This window comes from Scomber japonicus, chromosome 2 (genome assembly GCF_027409825.1).
Source record: "Scomber japonicus isolate fScoJap1 chromosome 2, fScoJap1.pri, whole genome shotgun sequence".
Lineage (NCBI taxonomy): Eukaryota > Metazoa > Chordata > Actinopteri > Scombriformes > Scombridae > Scomber > Scomber japonicus.
Genome location: NC_070579.1, coordinates 24,863,136 through 24,886,218, shown reverse-complemented (window position 1 = coordinate 24,886,218; position 23,083 = coordinate 24,863,136). Strand labels below are relative to the sequence as shown.

The 23,083-nt window shown below is 39.6% G+C and overlaps 3 protein-coding genes across 3 annotated transcripts in view; all 3 read left to right on the top strand.

Moving 5' to 3' along the window:
• The first annotated feature begins 1,366 nt into the window (after positions 1-1,366).
• LOC128366083 (zinc finger protein OZF-like) lies at positions 1,367-4,524 on the top strand. Its single transcript, XM_053326751.1, has 3 exons — positions 1,367-1,452; positions 2,812-2,869; positions 3,410-4,524. The coding sequence occupies exons 2-3, from the start codon at positions 2,821-2,823 to the stop codon at positions 4,522-4,524; spliced, it is 1,164 nt and encodes a 387-aa protein (XP_053182726.1). The 5' UTR covers positions 1,367-1,452; positions 2,812-2,820.
• Positions 4,525-6,392: 1,868 nt separating this feature from the next.
• cfap52 (cilia and flagella associated protein 52) lies at positions 6,393-16,829 on the top strand. The gene is made up of 14 exons (XM_053334988.1): positions 6,393-6,453; positions 6,818-7,017; positions 7,226-7,362; positions 8,018-8,146; positions 8,339-8,438; positions 8,790-8,906; positions 9,270-9,370; positions 9,484-9,654; positions 10,738-10,886; positions 11,045-11,190; positions 11,743-11,894; positions 12,817-12,919; positions 16,150-16,261; positions 16,648-16,829. Exons 1-14 carry the CDS (start codon positions 6,393-6,395, stop codon positions 16,827-16,829), a joined length of 1,860 nt encoding a protein of 619 aa, XP_053190963.1.
• Positions 16,830-18,982: 2,153 nt separating this feature from the next.
• Positions 18,983-23,083, top strand: part of usp43a (ubiquitin specific peptidase 43a) — a 96,156-nt gene continuing 92,055 nt past the window's right edge. The window contains exon 1 of the mRNA XM_053331886.1: positions 18,983-19,582. Coding sequence (XP_053187861.1) covers positions 18,983-19,582 — 600 coding nt within the window. The remainder of the gene's footprint in view (positions 19,583-23,083) is intronic.

The window sequence follows — 23,083 nt, the reverse complement described above, 5'->3', positions numbered from 1 at the left end:
ACATAAACAATACCACTCTCCACACCCCAGCCAACCCTGCTAGGCAAGTCTACTGATTATACTGTAGCTTTTGCTGTGTAGACATGATTAATGACAATGAGCAAAAGACAGTAGTACTTTTTTAAGGGTGTAGTATATGTCTACTTCTATATATTGTTTTACCAGGGCCTTTTGGGCCATCGACAAAATAATTGAGACCTTATCTTTAATTACCAATAATCAAGTGTCCCATTTACTCTCACCTGTTCAAGTTGGGTGCCAATCCTCCAATGCAAAGAGAGAGAGGAGCAATGGGAAGCTCTTATACTGGTTTAAGTGGATAATTAGCAGCAGCAGATAATAATATCTTGTCTTTTTATAATGATATGGTGAAGTGCAGTTTTTAAATAAGTCACGTTCTATGAATTATACTGTTGCATTGTTATTATTTTGCATTTTGTCTGCAATGGAACAATTACACTTAATGCACTTTTTAATGTGGTGAACAGTTGTTCAATAAATTATTCAGATATGTGACTTAGTGGGATGTTCTTTTTTCCAAAAGCAAATGACTTTCAGACTGAAAACATTTAACTATCGAAAAACAATTTCTTAACACTCTCTAACTTCAAAATCTAAAAACTATTAACACATGTAAGCAAGCTGTTACTGATAAAGCGTGTAACCCCATGTATGTGAATGTTTTCTGGTTTGTAGTTTAAATGACTACTGTAGTAAGGGTTCCTGCACATAGATCCTCACAATATGACCCAGATAAGATATTTTTTCACTAGCAGCATGGGCTCGTCTGGTGATTTGTCTTCCATGAATAAATAAATGAATACATAAATAATTGAATAAATAAATAAATAAAGGATTAATTAATTAAATAAGTAAATATCCATTTGGGTTCCAAGGCTAAAGAAACCAGCTTTCTTGTGCCGTAGGAACTATTGAAGTGTGTCCTAGAAGCACATCTTAACTAGAAAAAAATATTTTAGTGATATCAGACGATAAAGCGTTTAGTGCAGACAACAGTCTGTCTCAGCCTAAAGGACTGAACAGGACAGGACTGGACTAAATCTGTGTATGATTTGGAAGTGTCTACAAGGCCTATATGGTCATTGTTGAACTCGGATGATACAGTGTTCTTTTAAATAAATATGAAATCGTACAGAAAACATACGTCCCTCCCATTCTTGTATACCATGACGTAGAGCAGATCAGTACCACAAAAACAGTAAAATGTAATAGTAGTCTTAGTTAACCAAGAACAAATTTCTGTCTAGATTTCAACGGCCGAAGTTACGTGGAGCATTTGAATGCATCATGTAAGGGAACGGACACCAAGTCGAGAAAACCGTATCTTGAAAACAAGCTGCAGATAGCTGTCTTTAAATGTAATGCAGTTGAAGTTAAAAGCGACGCGGACAAAAGATGGGACAACCTTCGGTGTAAAGGATTATTAAAGAGGTGGGATGGAATCTTAGTTTACGTGCTCAACCGAATCTTATACTGCGACAGCCTTAGCGTTAGCTAAGTTAGCCACCTAGTTAGCTCTTGTTGTGTTGCGTGTGTCTCACTGTAGCAACTAACAACTATTTACATTAACGTTTTAGAGTGTCGTAATTAATACAATAGCTAACGTTAATCATGTATTGGCCAGGTTTCCTCTGCGACTGAACACGATTGAGTTACGCTTAATTGAACTCAAAAATAGTGTGCTTGCCATGCCCATGTGTGAATGTTATAACTTGCCCCCATGTAAACAATGCATGATCTTATTTAAATCAGTACCGTTGCGCTTTCTAATTCGAAATACAGTCAGTAAATTTGCTCAGGAATCGTCTAGCGAAGTGTATTTGCAACGTTTAGCTTTGTTTGGGCCATTATTACCTCATCATCTTCGTAACCTAAATAGTAGGCGTTGCTGCTGATGTGCACAGCTGGATCCCACGGCACTCACATGTACACAGCTGGTAGGTGGATCATTGTCGTTGTGGATATCACAACTGGAGGTGCTGCTATAGTTCAAAACATTCCACAATAGGCCTACGTGAACCCAACCCTGTGAGATATGTAGGGTTAATTTTTGAGGAAGGCCATGATCCGGTGGCCAGATAAGTATCACCGCATTTCTTTTGGTTAAATCTCCAAGTGATATCTCATTGATTATCATTTTCATTAACAGTCCTCAACTCATGAGATACTGCATGTAATAAGAAAATATTATTAGAATGGAAAGCTACCTATAGAGGCAGGTCATAATCATTTAACTTCAAGATAGAGCTGTATGAGAGAACAGCTGCATTGGGTTGCTTCATGTTGTTAATCCCTTATCAAGCACATTCCCCATTATTAGTTAACAGTAAGAAAACAAAACAAACGTATGGTACAGTTACGTATTCTGAATACCCAGACATATCTTTGAGCAGTGAGAATCACTACCATACCAAAATGATTAAATCCAGCAATAAAAAAACAAGCTGTCGTGTTACAGTCAAGCAGGGTCAGGTCAGTTTTACTTGTATAGCCGATGCCAAGCGTCAGTTCTTTGGGGCTTGTAGCAGAAATGTGCCAATCTGCGGCAAGTTATAAATCTCTCAAGGTAGAATTTTGCATGGATTTCACACTAAGCACATTTCTGTAATGGATCTGCAAATGAATTTAAACATATTTCAACTTTTTGTGCTAGTACTGAGCTTTTCCAATACCATTTTAATTTAGTATACATGTCTTAAAAGATCTTCACTGAAACACTGTTTTAAAACAATAATATGATTTTTACCTGTGCCACTGTGCGTGTCTCTGTGTTGTATGTAATTATTATAGGCTGCAGTCATGGGCCCAGATGCTGCATCTGTGCCTAAAACAGAGTCCTCAGAGGAGAGTAAGTGCTGATGCTTCTTTCTATTTTTAGATATTGGTCAATATTTTAGTCACACAATATGTATCTGGTCCAGCTTTATTGAGCTATTTCTGTATTTTGTATGGATAAGGCTATTGATATTAAGCACAATATTGAAAAAAATTCTTTTCAGTGAAATGGACATAACAACCCTAATGGATTACAGCACATGAACTTGCATATTGTGCCCAGTCAGCGTTTTTTAGTCACCCTGTACTCCATCAAGAATTCCCTTGGAACACCCCTGTGGCTAAGGGGTTAAGACCCCAACCACAAACCACTATGTCCCTAGTTTGAGTCTGGCCGGGATACTTTGTTGCATCTGTTTCTCTCATTTTCTGTCACCTCCCAACTATCCACAAACCAAAAAACTCTAAAATACATAATAATAGTTAAATCCCAGAACTCACTTTAGAGTGTTCTGTGTGTTCAGTTCATTTTAGTTACAATGCAATATTAGTCACAGGTAAGAGGTAATAATTTCTGCTTTTTATTGAGATAATTTTGTGCTTTGTCTCTCAGGTACAGGAGAGGTCATTGTGAAGGTAATATCAGAATCAGATTCAAATGATGCCTCAACTGCCACTGAGCCAGAGAACTTAAACCAGCCAGAGATCAACTCATCAGACAAGTGTTACCCTTGCTCCATTTGTGGCAAGATATTTGACAGACCGTCAAAGCTGGAGAGGCATAAACCTGTACACACGAGGAAGCCTAAGAGTCTTCATGAGTGTCAACATTGTGATAAGAGTTTTACACAACTAGAGAAGCTGATCCGACACCAGAATAGCCACAATAGGACTAATAAGCACCCCTGTCCTGACTGTGGCAAAGTGTTCAACAGGCCTTCGAAGTTGGAGAGGCATAAACACACACACTCAAAGAAACCGAAGGTGCCTCACCAGTGTTCCTACTGCTTGAAGACGTTCAGTAAACTTAACAAACTAATCCGACATGAGCGAATGCACACGGGGGAGAAGCCTTTCACCTGTTCGGTGTGCGGAAAAGGATTCTCTGAGTCAGGTCACTGCAAAGCACATGAAAAGACACATGAGGAACAGCCGGAAAAACCTCACTGCTGTATTGACTGTGGTATGTCTTTCTTCAAGGCCTCAGAGCTCCGTAGGCATTTCCGCTCCCACACAGGAGAGAAACCTTTCAGATGCGCCTTGTGCGAGAGCTGCTTTTCCCGCTCTGAAGGACTTAAAAGACACATGAGGAGCCACACAGGGGAAAGGCCTTACATATGCATTATCTGTAGCAAAGGATTTTACTCCCGTCAGGATTTGAATATTCACGGCTTGACCCACTCGGGAGAGAAACCACATCTTTGCCCTGTGTGCGGTAAAGGCTTCTCGCAGCTGGGCAACATGAAAGAACATGAGCAAAATGTTCATATTAAGTCAGAGAAATATATTTGCAATGAATGCGGGGCAACCTTCACACGATACAAGTCATTGACAAAGCACCAACGGACACACACGGGAGAAAGACCCTATTTGTGCCTCACCTGTGGTCGCAGGTTTTCATGGAGCCATTCTCTCAGCAGACACCGGAGGACACATGCTCACAGACAGATGTCAATGGACACATCGGAAGACATATTGGAAGGACCCTCTGAGAATACTAGCAGCTGAAAATAGAAGTGAAATCCATGTGAGGAAGACATTTCGTCTTCATTTGTTTTGGTGCCACAGTCAAGCTGTATAGTATACTGTGGTGCACTGAGAACTGATTTTGAAGCTATGTGATTAGTCACCTTTCTGTGTGCTGTTAATGGTTCACAGAATATCAGTTTGAAATTCTTAGTACAGGGCTCCAAACGAGCTTTTTTACTCCCAATATTGCTATAGATCATTTTCTGGCCAGTGTTTATCGATCTATGTTGGCAGTTGAAATATATGTTGTACCTACAATGTTACCTTTTTGCATAGATATGTTCTGTCAGTTGGGTGAACTATTTAAGTACACTGCCATATGTGGGGCAGCTCCGTTCACATCTTTTATGACAGATTTGGACTTGCCTTTAGATAGAGTGAAAGAATATTTCATATCACGGAATTGATCCCTGTTTATTAACCAAAATATGTGCCACAACCAAAGTAGATTCTGGGTGCCACAAGGCTTGAAACTGTTTTTGACAGGCTCAAACTGTATTTGACATACAACCAAACTGATTCTACATAAAATATTGTCAGATTCTCAGCAGCAACTGTATAATTAATGCTTATGCCAGACTGTCATATGACAAAGTCTGAGTAAATGTTTTTCCATCAGTGATTAATTTAATTTGATGTTATTAGCTACCTCACACTAATAGCACCATAGAAGGCAAACACAGTAACCAGCACGAAATGGGTGCAGGGTGAGTAGCTCATTCATTTCTTTTTTGTTGTTGTTTAATTGTGTTAGCAAATTTCCCATAATAAACCATTACATGCCAAAAGTAGACAATGTTTGTACTCCTATATCAAATTATTATTTTTCTTACACCAGTTATCGCTATTTTAATCAGAACAGAAATTCTGTGTGCAGCTATATTACCTCACATGACTAATTGGAAACACTTGCTGTGAGATTACTGAAAACAGTGTGGCCAGAAGTGTAAGAATTTAAAAATTTAAATTGTGAACTGTGGTTTGAGCCATGTAGTGCAACAGCAGTTTTCCTCCAGTATGAGTTGGTTCAGATGAATAAGAAAACCTCCCAGGGTCCTTTTCAGACCTTTCATTTGAATTAGGTTTTATATTGATTGGTTTAACACATATAATGTGTAATTATGTAAATTGCAGATTGTCTTGTGAGACTATCCACATACATGTGTCATTGAACAGATAGATTGCATTATGCTAATGGTCACTGCATAATAACAGCAAGCATAATGGCCACCTGTATTCTTAAATATTCAAGTAATGTGCTCAAATGTATTTTCTGTTGTGCTGAAAAAGATGTGAATTTAACATTGAAGTAGGAAAATCTCTGAAAAGCAATTTTATACAAAATACAGCCACCATTAAACTGTCTGTGCATATCAAAAACTGAGATTTCTTTATTGTGTATGACCTAATCAGTCAGGTCAGGTCACAGAAGAAGTAGCAAACCAATCTATCAAATAGCACAGTAAAAAGGAATGTAGTTGTTTATCGTTTTTAAAGAAAAATACTCATTTTTAAACATAAATTTGTTGCCATACATTCATCACCTAATTAGCTATTTTAACAACGATGCCAATGATGTACCCATTTATCCAACGGTTTTTATGCGCATCCTTGGAAATTTCCGACAGGACGTGAAGGCAGCGCGGGATTTCACCGACCAATGGAAGTAGCCAGTAGAACCCCAGCTGTTGCTAGGTAACGTTTGTTAGGTGTAACTTACAGGCCTGTTTGCGAAAATAACAGTAACATAGCGTCAGTATTTCCAGCTAAATTTGCACGTTTTGATTGAAGTGGGCATATCTTAACATTTAAAAAGAAAAAAAGGTAATATATTTAGTTTTCCAGCCATGGATCTTGAATCACATGGTGTTCCTCGGCTTGAACTGGAGGCTGTTATTGGGTTCAACGGTAAGTTTACTGCAAACTACGTTTCCAACTAAGCCAGGGTTATAACGTAATGGAATATTAAATTTCCTACATACAAACTTCAATATCTTCTTTTTAAATTACGTAAGTGTATATCAACTTTTGTGACATTTTAGAAAAATGTCAGTGAAGTTAAAGTTAGTTTATATATTACTAAACTAAGTTTACAGCATGGTTGGATTAACGTTTCCTGGAAAAGTTTGCACATTCTGTTTTCTGCTCATCGAATTTAAGAAAAAAGAGAGACCATCCATTATTGTCACAAACCTGTCTATCTATGTTTTCTAATTTGAAATATGTTAGATTAACTTGCATGTTTTGTTGTGCTACAAATTGTTTCCATCAGGGTATGTGTTTTCTGGCCTGAGGGTTCATCCAGACAAAGAGTACCTCATCTATCCACTGGGATGCACAGTAATTCTGAAGAGAATTAAAGATGGCAAACAGGAGTTCCTGCATGGACACACAAACAATGTATCCTGTGTCTCAGTGTCCAAAAGTGGATCATATATTGCCTCTGGACAGGTCAACTTTATGGGCTTTAAGGTAGCCATAGTTACAATACATATACATTATGTAAAGTTTGTGATCAGGTTAACTCAACTAAATTCTCACCATCATCAATTCTTGTTTTTTCTTTTTCTTTAATGTTATGTAGTACATAAGGAAGCAGTATGTGTGCAGTATGTGGATTTCCATTTAAGGAATGATAAAACAATATTAACATTTATTGACAAATGTATTCTTTTCCTAGGCTGAGGTAATTATCTGGGACTATGCAAAGCGGACAGTGTATGCCCAGTTGCTGCTCCACAAGTCTAAAGTGGAGGCCCTGTCATTCTCTCCCAATGACAAGTACTTGGTGTCGCTTGGGGGTCAGGATGATGGCAGGTAAACATCAAGTTTGAGTGGTACTATTTAAAGTAAGGAGTGCTCTCTCCCACATAATCAGATATTGTGTCACACAGGAATGAGAAGAAGGGACATGTGCAGGGTGTGAACTATAGGGGAGCCAGGTGGAGCTTGGCTCCTTAATAAGGCATGAGCTCCCCTGAGAACATGATTTGTGAAATTTGTTTTTTTTTTTCTAGTATACTGACAATATGTCATTTTTTCTGTGCATTTCTATTTTTCGGCATTCTTATTATCCTAGATTGTGCATAAAGTTAGTCCATTATGGATCTATGATTCATGCAAGAGGGCAATTCATCACTAATTCACTTTAATAACGTTACTGACATGCATGCATGCTGTTCTCGCCATCACCATTGAAGCGTGGTGGTGCTGTATCATAAACTTCACCCAGTTTAACAGAATGATCAGAAAAAACAAAACTTTCTTGGTGACTCAGTCTGTACACTCAATCAATATTATTCATATCTCTGTTATGTTATAGTTAGCAGTCTAGTAACTTATTTGTCACACACAAGTTAAATCACTTTCTCACCACAAACTCCTCTTGACTACAGAAAGAAATGTTTTAGCTCTGTGGTGCAGTACAGATTCTTTACTTGTTGAGAGTGTAAGTTTTTCTGTGTGTTGTCAGCATAGTGTTATGGAACATCGAGACCAAGCAGGCCATCTGTGGGAGCCCAGCTTCAGCTCACAGTGCAGGTCACTGCCTCACTGTGCAGTACTCAAACACCAATGACAACATCTTTGTATCTGCTGGGAGGTGAGTGAATGCCAAGCTTGTGCACCCCATGAACACACATTTTACAATGCACAGAGGGTGAGCATTAAAAAAATGGATTTCACCTACCTACCTTCAAATCTCTTTTTATGTCCATGATATTCTCTCTACTTAATGCTAAAATTGTATTATCCTATTAGAGTATTTTAATATAATTCGTCTGTTTTTTGTCAGTGGGACATTGCGAGTCTGGGAACTGGACCTCCCTAACAGGAAGATTAGGCCCACAGAGTGTCAGACAGGCAAGCTGAAGAGGACTGCGAAATGTATAGAGGTATGAAACCATGGCCGTCTTTCATTCATATCAGTTTGTTCACACAGCTTATTCAACTAATTTGTTATATCCACTTGAGTTTTGGAAAATTACTGTTGCCAAAAGTGAGTGGTTATAGATTTTGAAAAAAAAGACAGCAAGTAGAAATAGGTAGGGATATGATGAAGCTAAATATATGCAGCTAAGAATCTATTAACATGACTAGCCACAGTGTGCTTGTAGACACACAAGCACACAAGTGATATTACACAGCAGTTCTTTCATTTTGAATTGTGCAGTAATATATCTCACACCAGCTAAGGAGATATTAGGTAGTGTTGCTTATGGTGACTTGTTTATATTACTGCACAGATCTCAGAAGATGATAAGTTCATTTTCTGCGGCACCACCAGTGGAGACATAATGAAAATCAACCTGAAGACGGGGCTTCTGAGTGATTGTGGTCCAGTTAAAGCAAAGTACAGCCTGGTAGGTGAGCACACCAGGAGTCATTACATCCATGAGTGGGTTCTGTAAAGGTAACCTCAGCTGTTGTTCACTTACATTTTGCTCGATGGTCAAGTCTCCTCCTGTGTACATTGAGTGGATTGAACTGAATGCATTTAAAATGTATTTCATGATATAAGCATTTCATCTAGGATTGTAATTTCTTTGCTATGGATCATTATGTACCTTCTCATCATTCCTGAAATCACTCTTCTCTTGTGAGTATGTTCCTGAACTACTTGCAGAACAGGAGGAATATGAGGAGTGGTATATTCTTGTGTACATAATGCAATATAATTTTAGGACCATATATTAAAACTCACTAGTCATGCCTTTTGTGTTCAGGGTGTCAGTGTCATAAGGACACTGAAGTCAGGACACCTACTTGTAGGCTCTGGATCTGGCACCTTCACTCTGTGTTCCGGGACTAATTTCAAAACTCTGAAGTGAGTCCTACAACTGTATAATTTATCAAGTATGGTATGTAAATAAAACACTTTTACTGTGTTTATTTTACACTGCTCATTATCTGCTCATATTTCCATCTCCCTCACATTAGAGAAGTCCAGCTGGAAAAAGGAGTGACCTCCATTGCTATAAGAGGAGAAGGCCAGCAGTTCTATGTTGGGACAGAGGCAGCTCAGATGTACCGCTTCGGTTACGAGGACTTCAAAGCTGAACTCATATCCACCAGCCACAACAGCGCTGTTAAAGATGTAGCCTTTTGTTTGTGAGTAGCAGGCAGACAGTTTAGTGAGAAAGAATCACCAGTCACTGATGACAAAACATTTACCATCTGTTAATTTTTTTATAATTTGGATCTGAGACACACAGGAGCGAGTTAAACAGCAAATGGCTTGTGTCAGCTTTTAAATTTTGCAAGAAATAAAGATTCTAAATCGATTGAAATTCATATGACATGAAACTCCATCTCGCTATGAAAGAGTAATTTTGCTCTGGACCTGGACATGGCAGAAATATGTATGGTGCACTGTTTAAAACAGGTCATGTTTATATCTACATTTTGAATACTAACATTCATTATGTTTCACAATGTCCACATAATTTTCAACATCAACCAAGAAGAGATTGTATGGACATGTGTTATGTGATTCAGTGGTTTAAAAGCTTATCATGAGGCTGATTTGGTCATTACAGGCAGGGGGCAGCAGCACCCAAAAAACTGTTGCCTACTTTTACTTTGAGTGTTTACCTGCCTTAGATTTAGAAAGACAGGGAAAACCCTGTTTCTCTATCTCCATAAAATCAGATGAAAGTCAGGGTAATTCCAGTTGTGTACCCTCGTCTTCTTCATAATCACAAATGTCCTCTTGTTCTCTACATGTTTTGTCTCTGCTTTGTAGGCTGCATGGCTGTTAACTGCAAAACCATGATAAATAACTATTACAGATCCATGGAAATGTATTTCTTCAGTGTAATCTATAGTACAAAACAAACAAAACAATGGTATTGTATTGGCTGTGTGTTTTTGCTGATTGTATTCCCTTAAATGAAATGGACAAACGCCATATATTTTACAATATATGACTTCAGTACCCCATTGTGCTCGCTAGAGGGTGACATACCCCATTCCTTATCCATGTTATTCCATTATAAATTGAAAAAACAAATGGATCAGGTGTATGTGTTGAATAGCACATAGACCTAAGTAATACCTTAAATCAAACTTCATTTCATAATATATATTAATAATTGGTTAAACTTTCAACTAAACTAGGTCTGGTTTACAGCAAATATCCTTTTTAGTTAACTATAATTCCACATCTCCCTCTTTTCTTTTTTTCTCTCCTAGTGGAACATCAGAATTATTTGCAACCTGCTCTGAGGAAGACATCAGGTTGTGGCACATAGACAAGCCCAAAGAGCTACTGCGCATCACTGTACCCAACATGACCTGCAATTCCCTGGACTTCATGGTTGATGGACACAGTATCATCAGTGGTATGAATTAGGGAAGGAGAAATACCTCCAGATGAAACATTGGGGCTTATCAGTACAGGAAATGTTCAGTTTCAGCTCTTTATAATAAACTGTAAGTAAGCCTTTTTGATAACAGACAAGAAAGGATGTCTCTATTTTTTTTCTCTCTTTTTTTGTAGGATGGAATGATGGTAAGATTCGTGTGTTTGCACCGGAAAGTGGCCGGCTCTTGCTCATCATTCATAACACCCATAGAATGGGTGTGACAGCCATCGCTGGCACCAGAGACTGCAAGAGGATCGTCAGTGGAGGCGGAGAGGGACAGGTCAGTGGTAGACTCACAAGTCAGCCTCTAAACACTTCGCTCATGGACGTTAAGTACAATCCCCCAAGTTTTGTTGTTAAAACTGGATGGAAATGATGAGAAACTACTAGAGTAAAAACATATTGGGGTGATGACATGCAGTCCAGAGGAGGAGAATATGCAGCTACAGTAAATAACACCAATTAGCTGCATTAAAAAATCTCAAGAGGCTATATTTAAAAATGGAAAGATTATAGTATATTTACATCAGCTAACACAGAGCACATTTTAGAGGTATAAAGATATAAGGATGAAATGTGTGTGTGTCAAAATACTTTACTGTACACACTGTATCACCCTGAAAATACACACATTTGAGCACTCTGGTACACAGTGTGATTTGTTTGACAGACTTGGAAAGAAAAAAAAAAAGCCTTAGGGCAGGTAGTCATGTTTTCATTATGTATTAATATTTCTATCTATACTTATACAACTGAATTAGTAGTTACAGAGGAACATAATTGTGTTTTAATTGATGTGAAAAGGATTTTGGTTTCATGCATTGTACTGTAGGTGCGTGTTTGGGAGCTGCAGCCACGTGGCCACCGACTGCTGGAGACCATGAAAGAGCACAAAGCTTCTGTCACCTGCATCAAAATCAAGAGTAACGACAAAGAGTGTGTCACTGCCAGCTCTGATGGTACATGCGTCATCTGGGACATAGTGTGAGTTGCTCACCTGCATACCTAAACACCTGAGCACAAGTCAAGAGGAGACTCTCACACTTTACACACACAGTATGACCTTTATTCTCGTAGTCAGTTCATAAAATACTATTTTGGGAATCTCAAATGTATTTGTAGTGATGAAATTAATTGCCCTATACCAATGCAAAACATCTACACAAACTTAATTAATTTGCTGTTCACCTCTCAACTTTAAAGTGCATGACTCATAAAGTTGATTTTAGGTCTATTTCCCAGCAAATGAGTTTAAAAAACAAGTGGAAAGTCATGTTCAATGATCAATAAATCACATCAGCCATTAAAAAAATACTGTGCATAATTGTGGATGATATACATGGCTAACAGAAAACCTACGACGGTGGAAAAGGGTCCGCTTTTAGGTCTGAGTTGTTATGAGAGAAAAATGCTGAACCTGTTCATTGGTGTAAATTGAGTGTGTTCTTTATGAAGAAAGCTTAAAATCCTTTAATCCATGGGCTTCCTCTTTGAGGAGAGTAAAACCTTTAAAAACTCTGATGGTGGTCATATTTTTCAGCCTCTCCTTGTCATCAAGAGTAGTATACCTTTTTTTGTATAACTAACAAGCTGATGTTGAAAAGAATATTAGACAGACAAGAGCCTAAATGAAGATGGATTTGCACCCTATTCAGCCACGGTGTCCACAGTAAAAGATGTGTGGGTGCACAATAAACTATATTGCAAAGTCAGTTTTTTGACCTGTAAGTATGCTAATTAGTGTGTGAGGCTTTATTTTGTAGAATGAACCATCTTTTATTATTGTAAACTGCACTGGACAGTTCATGCTGTGTGAGCTCTTCCATTACTGCAACATTGGTAAAACGTACCCTCTCTCCTCTCTTTGTTTTTGTCTCTTGTGTCTCTTTTGCATCTCTTCCTGTAGGCGATTTGTGAGTCTTCAAATGGTGATTGACAGCACACTGTTCCGGACGGTGTGCTACCACCCAGAGGAATACCAGATTATTACCAGTGGCTCTAACAGAAAGGTATGTTTTGGGACTGTTTGTACTTTCAGTCAGTGCTCATCGTAGTGGAATGTATTTTCAGGCAGTTCCAGGTGGCAGTTTTGCCTAAATGAATTCCCGACTAGTGTATATCACTGTGGCCTCACAAATCTGACCATATATTTTTACTTTTAGATTTGTTTTTGGCTGCTTTTATGCATTAAAAAAACTGTAATGATTGTAATCATTAAAAATCACGCTGGCACTGGTCAATCATATGTCTCATTATGCTGTTATTGTTACAATAATCTCCACTCATTGAGCACGAGAAAAAAGCCTGCTGCTCTGGTAAGATCAGCATAGAGGAGCACAGTGAAGTCTTTCACAATCACACACACTTGCATGTCCATAGATTAGTTTGAAAAGCTTGTGATTTGTTTCTCAGCTCAGCGTAATTAAGCCATTGTGTTGGCTGCTCGCCACTGTGGCGAACACACTCAGCCCTTTAAGTCTGTTATTTTGCGAGTCATTTTCATTAACTCAGCAACACTTATTTACATGAGGTCAGAAGTTCACAAAGGCAAAATGAAACACTTGTGTCCTTGATTTTGCACTTCATCCTCGCCACTTGGTCCCGACCGCACACCAGACCCATATTGTTGGCTCCTCTGCACGCTGAGAGGTGAGGACAAGTTGTGCTGATTAACACAGCTCTGTGGATGTGCTGAGTGAGAGGAGAGAGAGTCAGAGGGAGGGATTCACAGGAGGGGGAGAGAGAGAAGAGAGATAGAGGGGAGTGCTGTGGTGTTCGTGCCTTCCTGCGGATGTGCCTATGCCACCCAAGTGCCAGCCAGATCCACCATCTGCTCATCCCAGGACACAGGCACTCTGTCTGGGAGAACAAATACCAGCGCTCTGTGCTCTCTCTCCGCCCTCCTGCTCCAACCCTTCACATCCCAGCATGCCTTAATGAGTAGATTCACAGCAAGTAAAGCAACAGAACTGGAGGAATAGTGAGATAAAATGATAAAATGACACCTTTTGTGATGAAGAATGACATGTTTTTTGATGGCATAATAAGTGGAGAAAAAAATGGCACTGGAGTCAACCTCTCTCTTTTCATTTTCTCAAGTTTGTTTTGTTATTTATTGTTGAAAGCAGGTTTATTGTATAGTTTCCAGTTAAAGTAGTGGTATTTAATTTGCCTCAAGGGAAATGTAGCCTTGTTAGCTAATATAGTTTAAGTGAAAAATAGTACACTTGCAGCTTTTCTGTCTGTGTTGTTACTATAAACAGTGCTGACAGAGCTAAAAATAAGGATGGATCATTTCTCTAAAGGAGAACAGAAAGTATGAATAACATGTCATTAACAATACTAGGTTCAATTAGCATGAGGCCTCAATGATGTAATGCTTGTCTTGTAGCTCAGGAGACTGTACTCTGGTTGTGAACAGAGGTTTTTGCCTTGCTCTAAGCATTACTAGTGTGGCCCTGACGTTGCCCTCACTTGCTGCATGTAATTAATTGCCTGGTGGGCCAAGTAGTGGCTACGGGCCAGTTTCCCAGGCTCAGGTGGAGGGAACACAGATGGGCCAAGACAACTCACACAGGTGGTACTCTCTAATAAGCTGCTGAAATGAGATGAGTAGGGAGGGAGAGGTCGTGACTGTGGCAATAAAGAAGAGAATACAACACAGGGAGGAAGAAGGAGGAGGATATTGAGTGTTACAATAAGTTTTTGTCACAGTGGGAAACAATATTTTGATTTGTGATAGACTAATTAATAGTTTCATGTTGGTAAACACAACTTTCTATTCAGTGTTCACAGTGAATTATTTTCCCCTCTGCTGGTGGCTGTGTTTTCCTAAATGATGTTTTTTTTATTTTGTGGAAATAGTAATAATATTGGTAAGCCAGTCCATCTGAATAAGTGAATCTGATACAGGGCAATGCTGTGGATTCAAATGGCCCCTGCAGAAATGTTCCTGTGGCTTGTAGGAGGGGCAGCTTATTGCTTTGAGAATCACTCTGCAGCTCTGAAACTATAAATAAGATTCTTTTTCCTTTTTTACTGAGCTTTTTGTTCCTCTTTCATTCCATTATGACCTAAGGTATTTGATATGTCTGTGTGAGATTACATTTCCCCTCTTATAATGCATTATAGGTCTTGTGTAGAGAAATGAAATCCTGTCTCAGAGGCTATTCTCATAAATATTGGGCATATTCTGAGCAGCTCTGTAGTTTGAACTCTTTCTTATACAAATGCTAGTCTTGGAACTCTGCTCATAATTGTATTTAGGTTAGTCAAATATTACACTTCTGTACATTGTTTATAAGCAGATAGCATAGTTGATCATTACAGCCACACTATATATAGAGAGATTTTTCAGTGAAAAGTGTAATACTTTCAAAACTTGATCATCTTTGAAGTGCCATCTGTTTGCCTGTGTTTTACTAAATTTTGAAATGGCTTCTGGACCTTTTCAGTGTTTAGTGAGCAATTAAATCTCCAACCAGAGACTTACTCATACAGGATGACTCAGAAAGCAGGTTTGATGATTGAATCTATCTGGCCCTTACTTTTAAGATGTAATCAGCTTTGCCATATAAATAACAAGAAAGAATCTCTCTTAGTGTGTGGCACTGTGATGTTTCTGTCACCTGCGCTATAAATAACTTCAGCTAACAATTGGCTTTTGTAAGAGTCGATACTTTGACAGCTGTAAAGCCCTGGGGATGATTAAATCTTGTTTAGATTTCCAAACATGGTTTCAATAGTGGTGTGTGACAGGTTGATAGAATCTGACCATAGACCTGCTCATTTCCATATAGCGTAACAAATATAAAGCTTATCGTTTGCAATATGTGACCTCAAAGTAACATGTGATGCAGTATATATGAGATGATGTAATAAAACAATAGCACAAAGAGTGTAGATTTGGCTGTCACATCACCTGAAAAGAAAGCTAATAGAAGAGAAAAGGTCTGTCTGACAACTTATCAATCATCAATGGCAATTACTACTGCACTTCAAACTGCAGCAAGGAGATCAAAAGCTTGTGTTTTATTTAAGATGCATGCTTAATCATTTTTTTCTCTTTGTTGTCATGGTTTATAATCAAGGTTAGTTTCTGTGCCAAAGACAAGATCAGTGTATACTTACCACATGTTTCTCTTCTCCCTCTTTGACATAAACAGTGTCAGTAATTGTCAAATGTGTGTAATGTGCAACACCTGCCACCGCACTTGGTTATTTCTCTGTGTTTTCTCAGGTTACCTACTGGGATGTGTACGACGGTTCAACCATCAGAGATGTGGAGGGCTCGCAGTCTGGGGCCATCAATGGCATGCACATCACACAGGATGGCAAACACTTTGTGACAGGTATGGTTCATTACACATATGCTGCTTGTTGTGTTGTTGCTCTGCTCCTTGTAGTGATTTTCCTATCAATAATTCAACCCCAAATACATTAATGATCTACAGAATCTCTTGTGTACATGTGCACTCATTGTGCACTGTAGATAGTCGTCCTTTTACTTAGCATTATTCTTTCAGATAGTGCCTTTTAGTTAAAGAACTGTATCATTAACGATTTGATTTTTCTTGATCTTTGCTTCCTGGGCTTTGCTTACTCTCAAATATTGATGAGTCAGTGCTCATTTCTCAAGATGAGTGTTTTCATCTCCTTTACTGACATTGGACTGTATGATCTGCTCAGATTTCCATCCAGTTATTGGGATTTTTTTTTTTTTGCCTTTCCACGCCAGGTGGAGATGACAAACTGGTGAAGGTGTGGGACTACATGGAAGGCGTTGTAACTCACATTGGAATAGCACATGGTGGCAGTATCACCAGCATCAAGGTCTGCTACAACAGCCGCATCTTGGTTAGTACCAGTGAAGATGGAGCCATTCTCCGGTGGAGGTTCCCCCACCCTGCTTCTGCTTAACGTGACATGTTGAGTCTTGTACACTAGAAAACAAACTTACCAATCTTTCAGTAGCATTGCAGAATGTTGTTACACTCTGATCAAAGGAAATAAATGTCACCTTGATGAAGCAGCGATGTCAATATTAGATTTTTTTCAGCAGATATAGAAAAGTGATAACATTATACTTACATTAGTAACATTACAATATACTGAATAAATGAGAATTCTCATAGTGCCACTTGATTTTAAAATGAACTCCAAGGCACAAGAACCCCTTCTTTGTTTCTGTAGACTGTTTGGGAACAACAGGATTGATGATGTACTAAATACTTTCTTAATGCAGATGAAATCGGAATATGTAAAAGCAAGGCCATATCATACAGTGAATAAATGTATGTATCTACTGTAGAGACAAGGAGGAGGCCCAGATTCTTGGCCGCTTAAGCACATGGCTGCTGTCAGGTAATCTATCAACGGCAATTCCCTGGAGGATTCTGGTTAAAGAGGGAGGGAGTGTAAAGCAGACAGCCTCATTGACTGTGTGATCTGAATGCATTCTCCTCAGTATTGTTCAAAATAGCCAATCTAAATAATCAATAGCTCACCTCTGCTTCCCCAAAACAGTAACATAACAAACCTGTAGTATAAATCACATCAGCAAATGACATCTTTGTTTCCTTAAAATAGAACATCCCTCTTTTTGCCATTTGCAGTTCTGCTTATGAACACAGCAGCTGTGCAACTATGAGTCCTTTTCATGGCGATAAAACATAAAATCACAGATTGACCCACAGACTGACATTTATTTCTTGCATTTTTTACGAGAATAAGAGTGTTGTGGAAATTATGGAAATATTGACTGCAGCCCTGACTATCTATTTCAATAAATCAGTACATCTGGCCTGCTAAATCCAATCTTTAGTACTGGTGAGCTGTGAAATTAAGCTTCAGATGATTAGAATCTGAATATTGCACAAAAGATGCCAGCTCCCCATTGATAGCCATAAATGTGTGTGGAGACAGTAGTTGGGTTATTTATAGGAAACATCTATCTGTAAATGCATGTGTGTTATAAGGAAGGTGTCTCAGTCACAGAAGGAAGCAGACTGTATGGAGGTAAATGACTAGTATACCTCAGTAGCCATCTACATCAAGACAGCAAGGACTGTAATACATGTGTGGACAAAGGCTGTCTATTCAACATAAATAAAATGACATTTTTCCTGTTAGCCCAAAACAGTGATCTGAAAGTCCCAGATTTGGATTGTTCAAGTAAATACATTTGGAAATGGTCATGGTCAATTGGTCATTATTGAACAGTGATAATGATGCATCAGGAAAAGGCATGGAAAGTGTCAGGTTATTCTCAAAACTGTGTGAACAGTAGTGTGTAGATATGTGATCAGACTAAAGTGAAGCTTTAAACTCATACATGTAACAAATGTAACCTTGCAGCCTCCATAGCTGAGTAATCTAACACATGCACATCTCATGTGACCTCTGGACATTTTAGGGCAGGTGATGTTGTAATTGGTCCTACAGGGGGCAGTTGAAGGCTGCAGTCCTTGACACCTGCTGAATACAACTTCCTTGTTCCTTCTCTCCCGTGTATTAAACAAGAGGTGTAAAGTTTTATGTTCATAACCGATCCAATAAGTGTGTGACTGTAAAAAAACAGTTCCTGCTCATTGAGCTATCTTTTCATTGTGATAAACTATATCTAATCCAGGTTAATTAAATGTATGTCTGAGGGGCAAGCTTTAGACAGGATCCTCCAAATAGGAACTTGCATTGTAGCTACACAGAGGAGGGAGGGAGGGGGAAGGAATAGCGGTGGTGAGAGAGTGTGAAAGACCGCCAGCGCTTAGAGCCATCGATGAGGAAGTAATTGAACCTGTGATGTGGAGAGAGAGTAGCAGCTCATCTCTGTAGTTTCTGGGGAGAGAGCTTCACCCATCAAAACGCGCGGACGGGTTACAATCGCATAGTGCCGGGATGTCAAGGGAATAATATCAGTAATCATGTGCCTTACTGGCACCGAGTCGGTGCCACCTCAGCGGTAAGGTTTGTGGAGAGAAAAGAGGAGGAGGAGGAGGGGTAGACAGCCTGGCAGACAGGTGCGACTCCACAGCCCGTTTCATTTTCTCTCAGTCCTAATACGAAATAGAGCCATGGATGCCCGAAAGGAAAACAAGGTAAGAAAACAACCCATGAAACCCAAAACGACGAAGCGAAAAGAAAAGAAATACAAAACCGGGAGGTTTATCAGAAGGAAATCGCTGCGATCTTTTGGGAATTTCATGGGAAGGATCCTTAAAACTTTGGGCACTTTGGCGCACTTTGGCGACGCGCAACCGCCGGACGCAGAGGACGACGACGGCGGTTTCGGGCAAAGCGCTACAGGCGACTGTTCGCACATCCCCAGAGAGGGAACCGTGAAGAAGAGCTCCACGGTGTCCTCTCATGGCTCGGTGAAAGATAGACTGTCGTGGTGTTACGGCGACAAGACCCCCGGGGTGCTGGGACTAAAGAACCACGGCAACACCTGTTTCATGAACGCCGTGGTTCAGTGCCTCAGCAACACGGACCTGCTGGCTGAGTATCTCGGGCTGGAGCAGTACAAGTCGGATATTTGCCACAGGAGGGTGAACGGGGAAGTGAGGGGCGAGGAGCCGAGGATCGCCGGGGGAGAAGTGACTGAGCAGTTGGCTTCGCTGGTTCGAGCGCTCTGGACGCTGGACTACACACCACAGCTCTCCGTGGAGTTCAAGGTGAGGACAGAGTGGGCACTGATGTTGATGTTACCGGTTTGTTGTGTTGATTTTGTCCACCTTTACCTCAGTGGCCTGGTTCGTACAGTCTACCAACCGGGTGACCTGATGGAGGGATTACCAGCTGGGCAAAGCAGACATGGACCCCTTTAAGCCCCATGTGATTTTTTTTAATTAATTGCACATGAACTACTAATTCACTAAGGCTACTAATGAACCCCAATGAAACCAAAACCACAGGGCATTGAGGTGGTTTTAGCAAATTACCACAAACTAATTTATACATAGAATATTTGAGGCTAGGTATTCAATATATGAGTGCTGCTCAATAGGGACTCACTCTACAGGAAATGTGTGCCTCAGGGCTCCCTGGTGGTTACCCCAGCCATGGATAAAGAGATAACCTGTGTCATTATCTTCATGCTAGAATAATTATAATACACATTCCTCCCCTAGAGTTTCTCCAGTGGGCGGCTTGTCAAAAAATGTATTTACCTGAGCACACAGTGTTAGTAACTCTCCATCATGTTAAGCATCCTGTACTCTATACCACAACACAGAGGATTATAATGTTACAAACTATCACATTATACATTGGCAAAACAAATACTGAATGAACACACATCAGGTGAGCACTTTATTGGATAGGTTTTAAGGGTCAATTGTCAACCTTTGCCTTCCATTTCCTTGACATGTCTGTGTTTCAGAGGAGGAGTCGTCAAACATTACTCATGTGAAGCAGTAATTATGAAAAACCACCTGACGAGGTTACCTCATAGTTTCAACATTTTATTAGTGTTTGTTTAACTAGTGGTATTTTGTGTGCGCATGCCATGTGGTTACTGATTACATGCAGGGTGCAGTGTCTCTGCTTGATTCACCTGTCCAACAATCCAGCACCTCGAGGTGGTTTGTCTGCATTCCAAGACTGTCATGTGAAGCGAGAGGGGATCAAGCACTCCAGTCTTATTCACAGCACCTGTGAAATACATATTAAAACTAATGTAGTGAGCACATTGCAATCACAGCATCCTCTTTTTAGATGTAGAGGAATGTAAACAAGAAGTGGCCACAAACTTCACATACACAGAAGTTGTTGTTGTGAGCTAGCGCTACAGGGCCTCCAGCTTTCCCTCTGGGCTTATTGGATGACAGTCAACCAGTAAGCTTACTGAGGGGTGACTGCTCTGTTGCATCAACAGCTTGGGGGAACTTATAAGGAAGGCGGTATGCAACCTGTGCACAAACACACATAATCACACAGCCTCATGCTCAGGGAGGCAGTATGAGTGGGGTATCATTTATAATGGAAAGGGCTGATTTTCATGACAGTGACTTTGGATGCGACTTTGTTCTTCACCCGTTGGTAATGAATTAATAACAAGCACATTGGAGTGTTGTGTGTTCCAAAGCTGTAAGGGAAAGATGGTGACTTATACAAAGGAATACATATTAGATATTAGAAAACGATTGCATTTAAGCTAAGCACCTGCACACAAAGCACATTTCAAACTTTTAAATTCACATACAGCCTCACTTACAGAAGGGCCTGCCTATTTTTAGAATAGTGAAAAGGCCTTGAATGAAGAAATGATTAGTAATTAATGAATCTATATCCTTTGAATTACCGTGTGTGCATGATGACATTGACCCATTTTGATTTCAGGACACTTGTTTTGCACACAATAAAAAATGTATGAAAAATATGTAGAAGCTTACTCATGTCATGTATTTACTCTGGGAAAAGGGAACAGTGAATATTAGCCCATGCAATGCATGCAATAAAAAGCAAGCATGTCCTTCACCCCCCCCCCCCCCCCCCCCGTCTGCATTGACACAGCGATTTGTGTCTGTCTGCTCATCCCAGGGTGAAGCTGCAGAGAGGATGTTTACTGGAGCAAGTGCATTCAGCCTGGAAAAGGAGGAGTCCCCCCTGTTGAGATGCCTCCAATGGTGTGCACTCAGAGGGAGAGAGAAAGAGAAAGAGGGAGGGAGAGACATTATAGTAAACAAAACTATCATCCCTCTTGTGATCTTTAGAAGCCCCCCCCCACCCCACACACACACATACACAAAGGGACAGATAACTATGACTACAGATGGCACTGGCATACGAAGGAGTGAAAAAAATAAACTTTTATTAGAAATAAGGTCCCTTACTGTGCTTCTTCAAACATATTTTTTTTGTTTTGGGATCGGGATTAGGAGTGAGTCGGAGTTGTGAGCCTCTCAGGAGTCACAATGTCTTATTTTAAAATAGCAGAATGACCTCAGGCTTTTTTTTCTCCAAAGATACAGTAGAGACTTAAGTCGGCATTGAATGTTACGTCCTCTTGAGGAATGTGACTTGAAGCTGAAAAACAAGTTTTGTTCTAGTCAAAGTACTGTCTGTAATAGTCCAATACTGACCAACATTCAAAATACCAAAATACATTTAAATTCATACTCAGCCAACACAAAATAAGTGTTTGTGCCAAAATCTAATCACATCTGTGCTGAGTGTAAAAAAAAAAAACAAGTCAGTCCTGTGAATCACTGTTTCAACAAGTACCAACGCCTCTCACTAATATTACTGTATTAGTAGTTAATCAATTATCAAAACTGTTTATGATTAATTGTCTGTCATGATTAACTGATAAATTACCACAGTTTGTACACCAATCTCTTGAATTTACACTTAAAGCAAGTCTTCACATTAGTTTTATCTTATTTGCCAATAATCAGTCCACCTTATATACTCATTAAATTCTTAAAAAGGCTTATACAATGAGTCAGATTTATATAAAGTGTGCTCACAGATCACCCCAATGGAGGTTCTGTATTTAAAGGTCACAATTTCAACCTCTCAAACTTTGCCATAACTGGTTCACTGCACGTTTGATGTTGATTAAATCTGGAGGGATGAAGTGTCCTTTTTATTGCTTGGTCTAAAACTTGTCTACATCAATTTTACTTGGCGATAGAGTGAGCTCTCTCTCTCTTTTTGCCACTTCACACTCCTGACCTAGAGGATTTAACAACACAGTAACTACTCTCCAAAGTTTCAGAGAGTATCCCGGATTCATCTTTTTACGCTTGACAGGATGCAGCTCTGTAAGGCTAGAGGAGCTCAACTGGGAAGATGAAGCCTGGTGTTTTAAGTAGTCTTGTTTGTTCTGGGAGTGCAGGAAGTGTGTGACAGTGAGGCAGGGCAGACTGATGGTTTGTTTGTCTTTTCTTGTCTCTGCTCTCCTTCAAGGCCCACTCTCATTCTCACTCACAGTGCTCAGATGTATACGTGGTATGTAGACTCACACACATAGCAGTGGGGATATACACCACATGGACATTGTGCTGAATTTGCACAGTGGGGTAGCCTTTCATTTCAATTTGACTACAGGGATTTTTCAATGGAGCAGGTGTTGTTAGAGATTTTAGCAAATAGAATGAGGGTAGACCTGGTGTTATTCTTCAGCTTTCAAGCATACGATAGATCAGTGTATTTTATATTGGGTCAGAGGC

Bases quoted from the DNA above. Each gene is read 5' to 3' on its own strand.
- LOC128366083 (XM_053326751.1), top strand. From the start codon at position 2,821: ATGGGCCCAGATGCTGCATCTGTGCCTAAAACAGAGTCCTCAGAGGAG. The intron at 2,870-3,409 runs GTAAGTGCTGAT...TTTGTCTCTCAG, and splicing joins AACAGAGTCCTCAGAGGAGA to GTACAGGAGAGGTCATTGTG.
- cfap52 (XM_053334988.1), top strand. From the start codon at position 6,393: ATGGATCTTGAATCACATGGTGTTCCTCGGCTTGAACTGGAGGCTGTT. The intron at 8,439-8,789 runs GTATGAAACCAT...ATTACTGCACAG, and splicing joins GGACTGCGAAATGTATAGAG to ATCTCAGAAGATGATAAGTT. The intron at 10,887-11,044 runs GTATGAATTAGG...CTTTTTTTGTAG, and splicing joins TGGACACAGTATCATCAGTG to GATGGAATGATGGTAAGATT.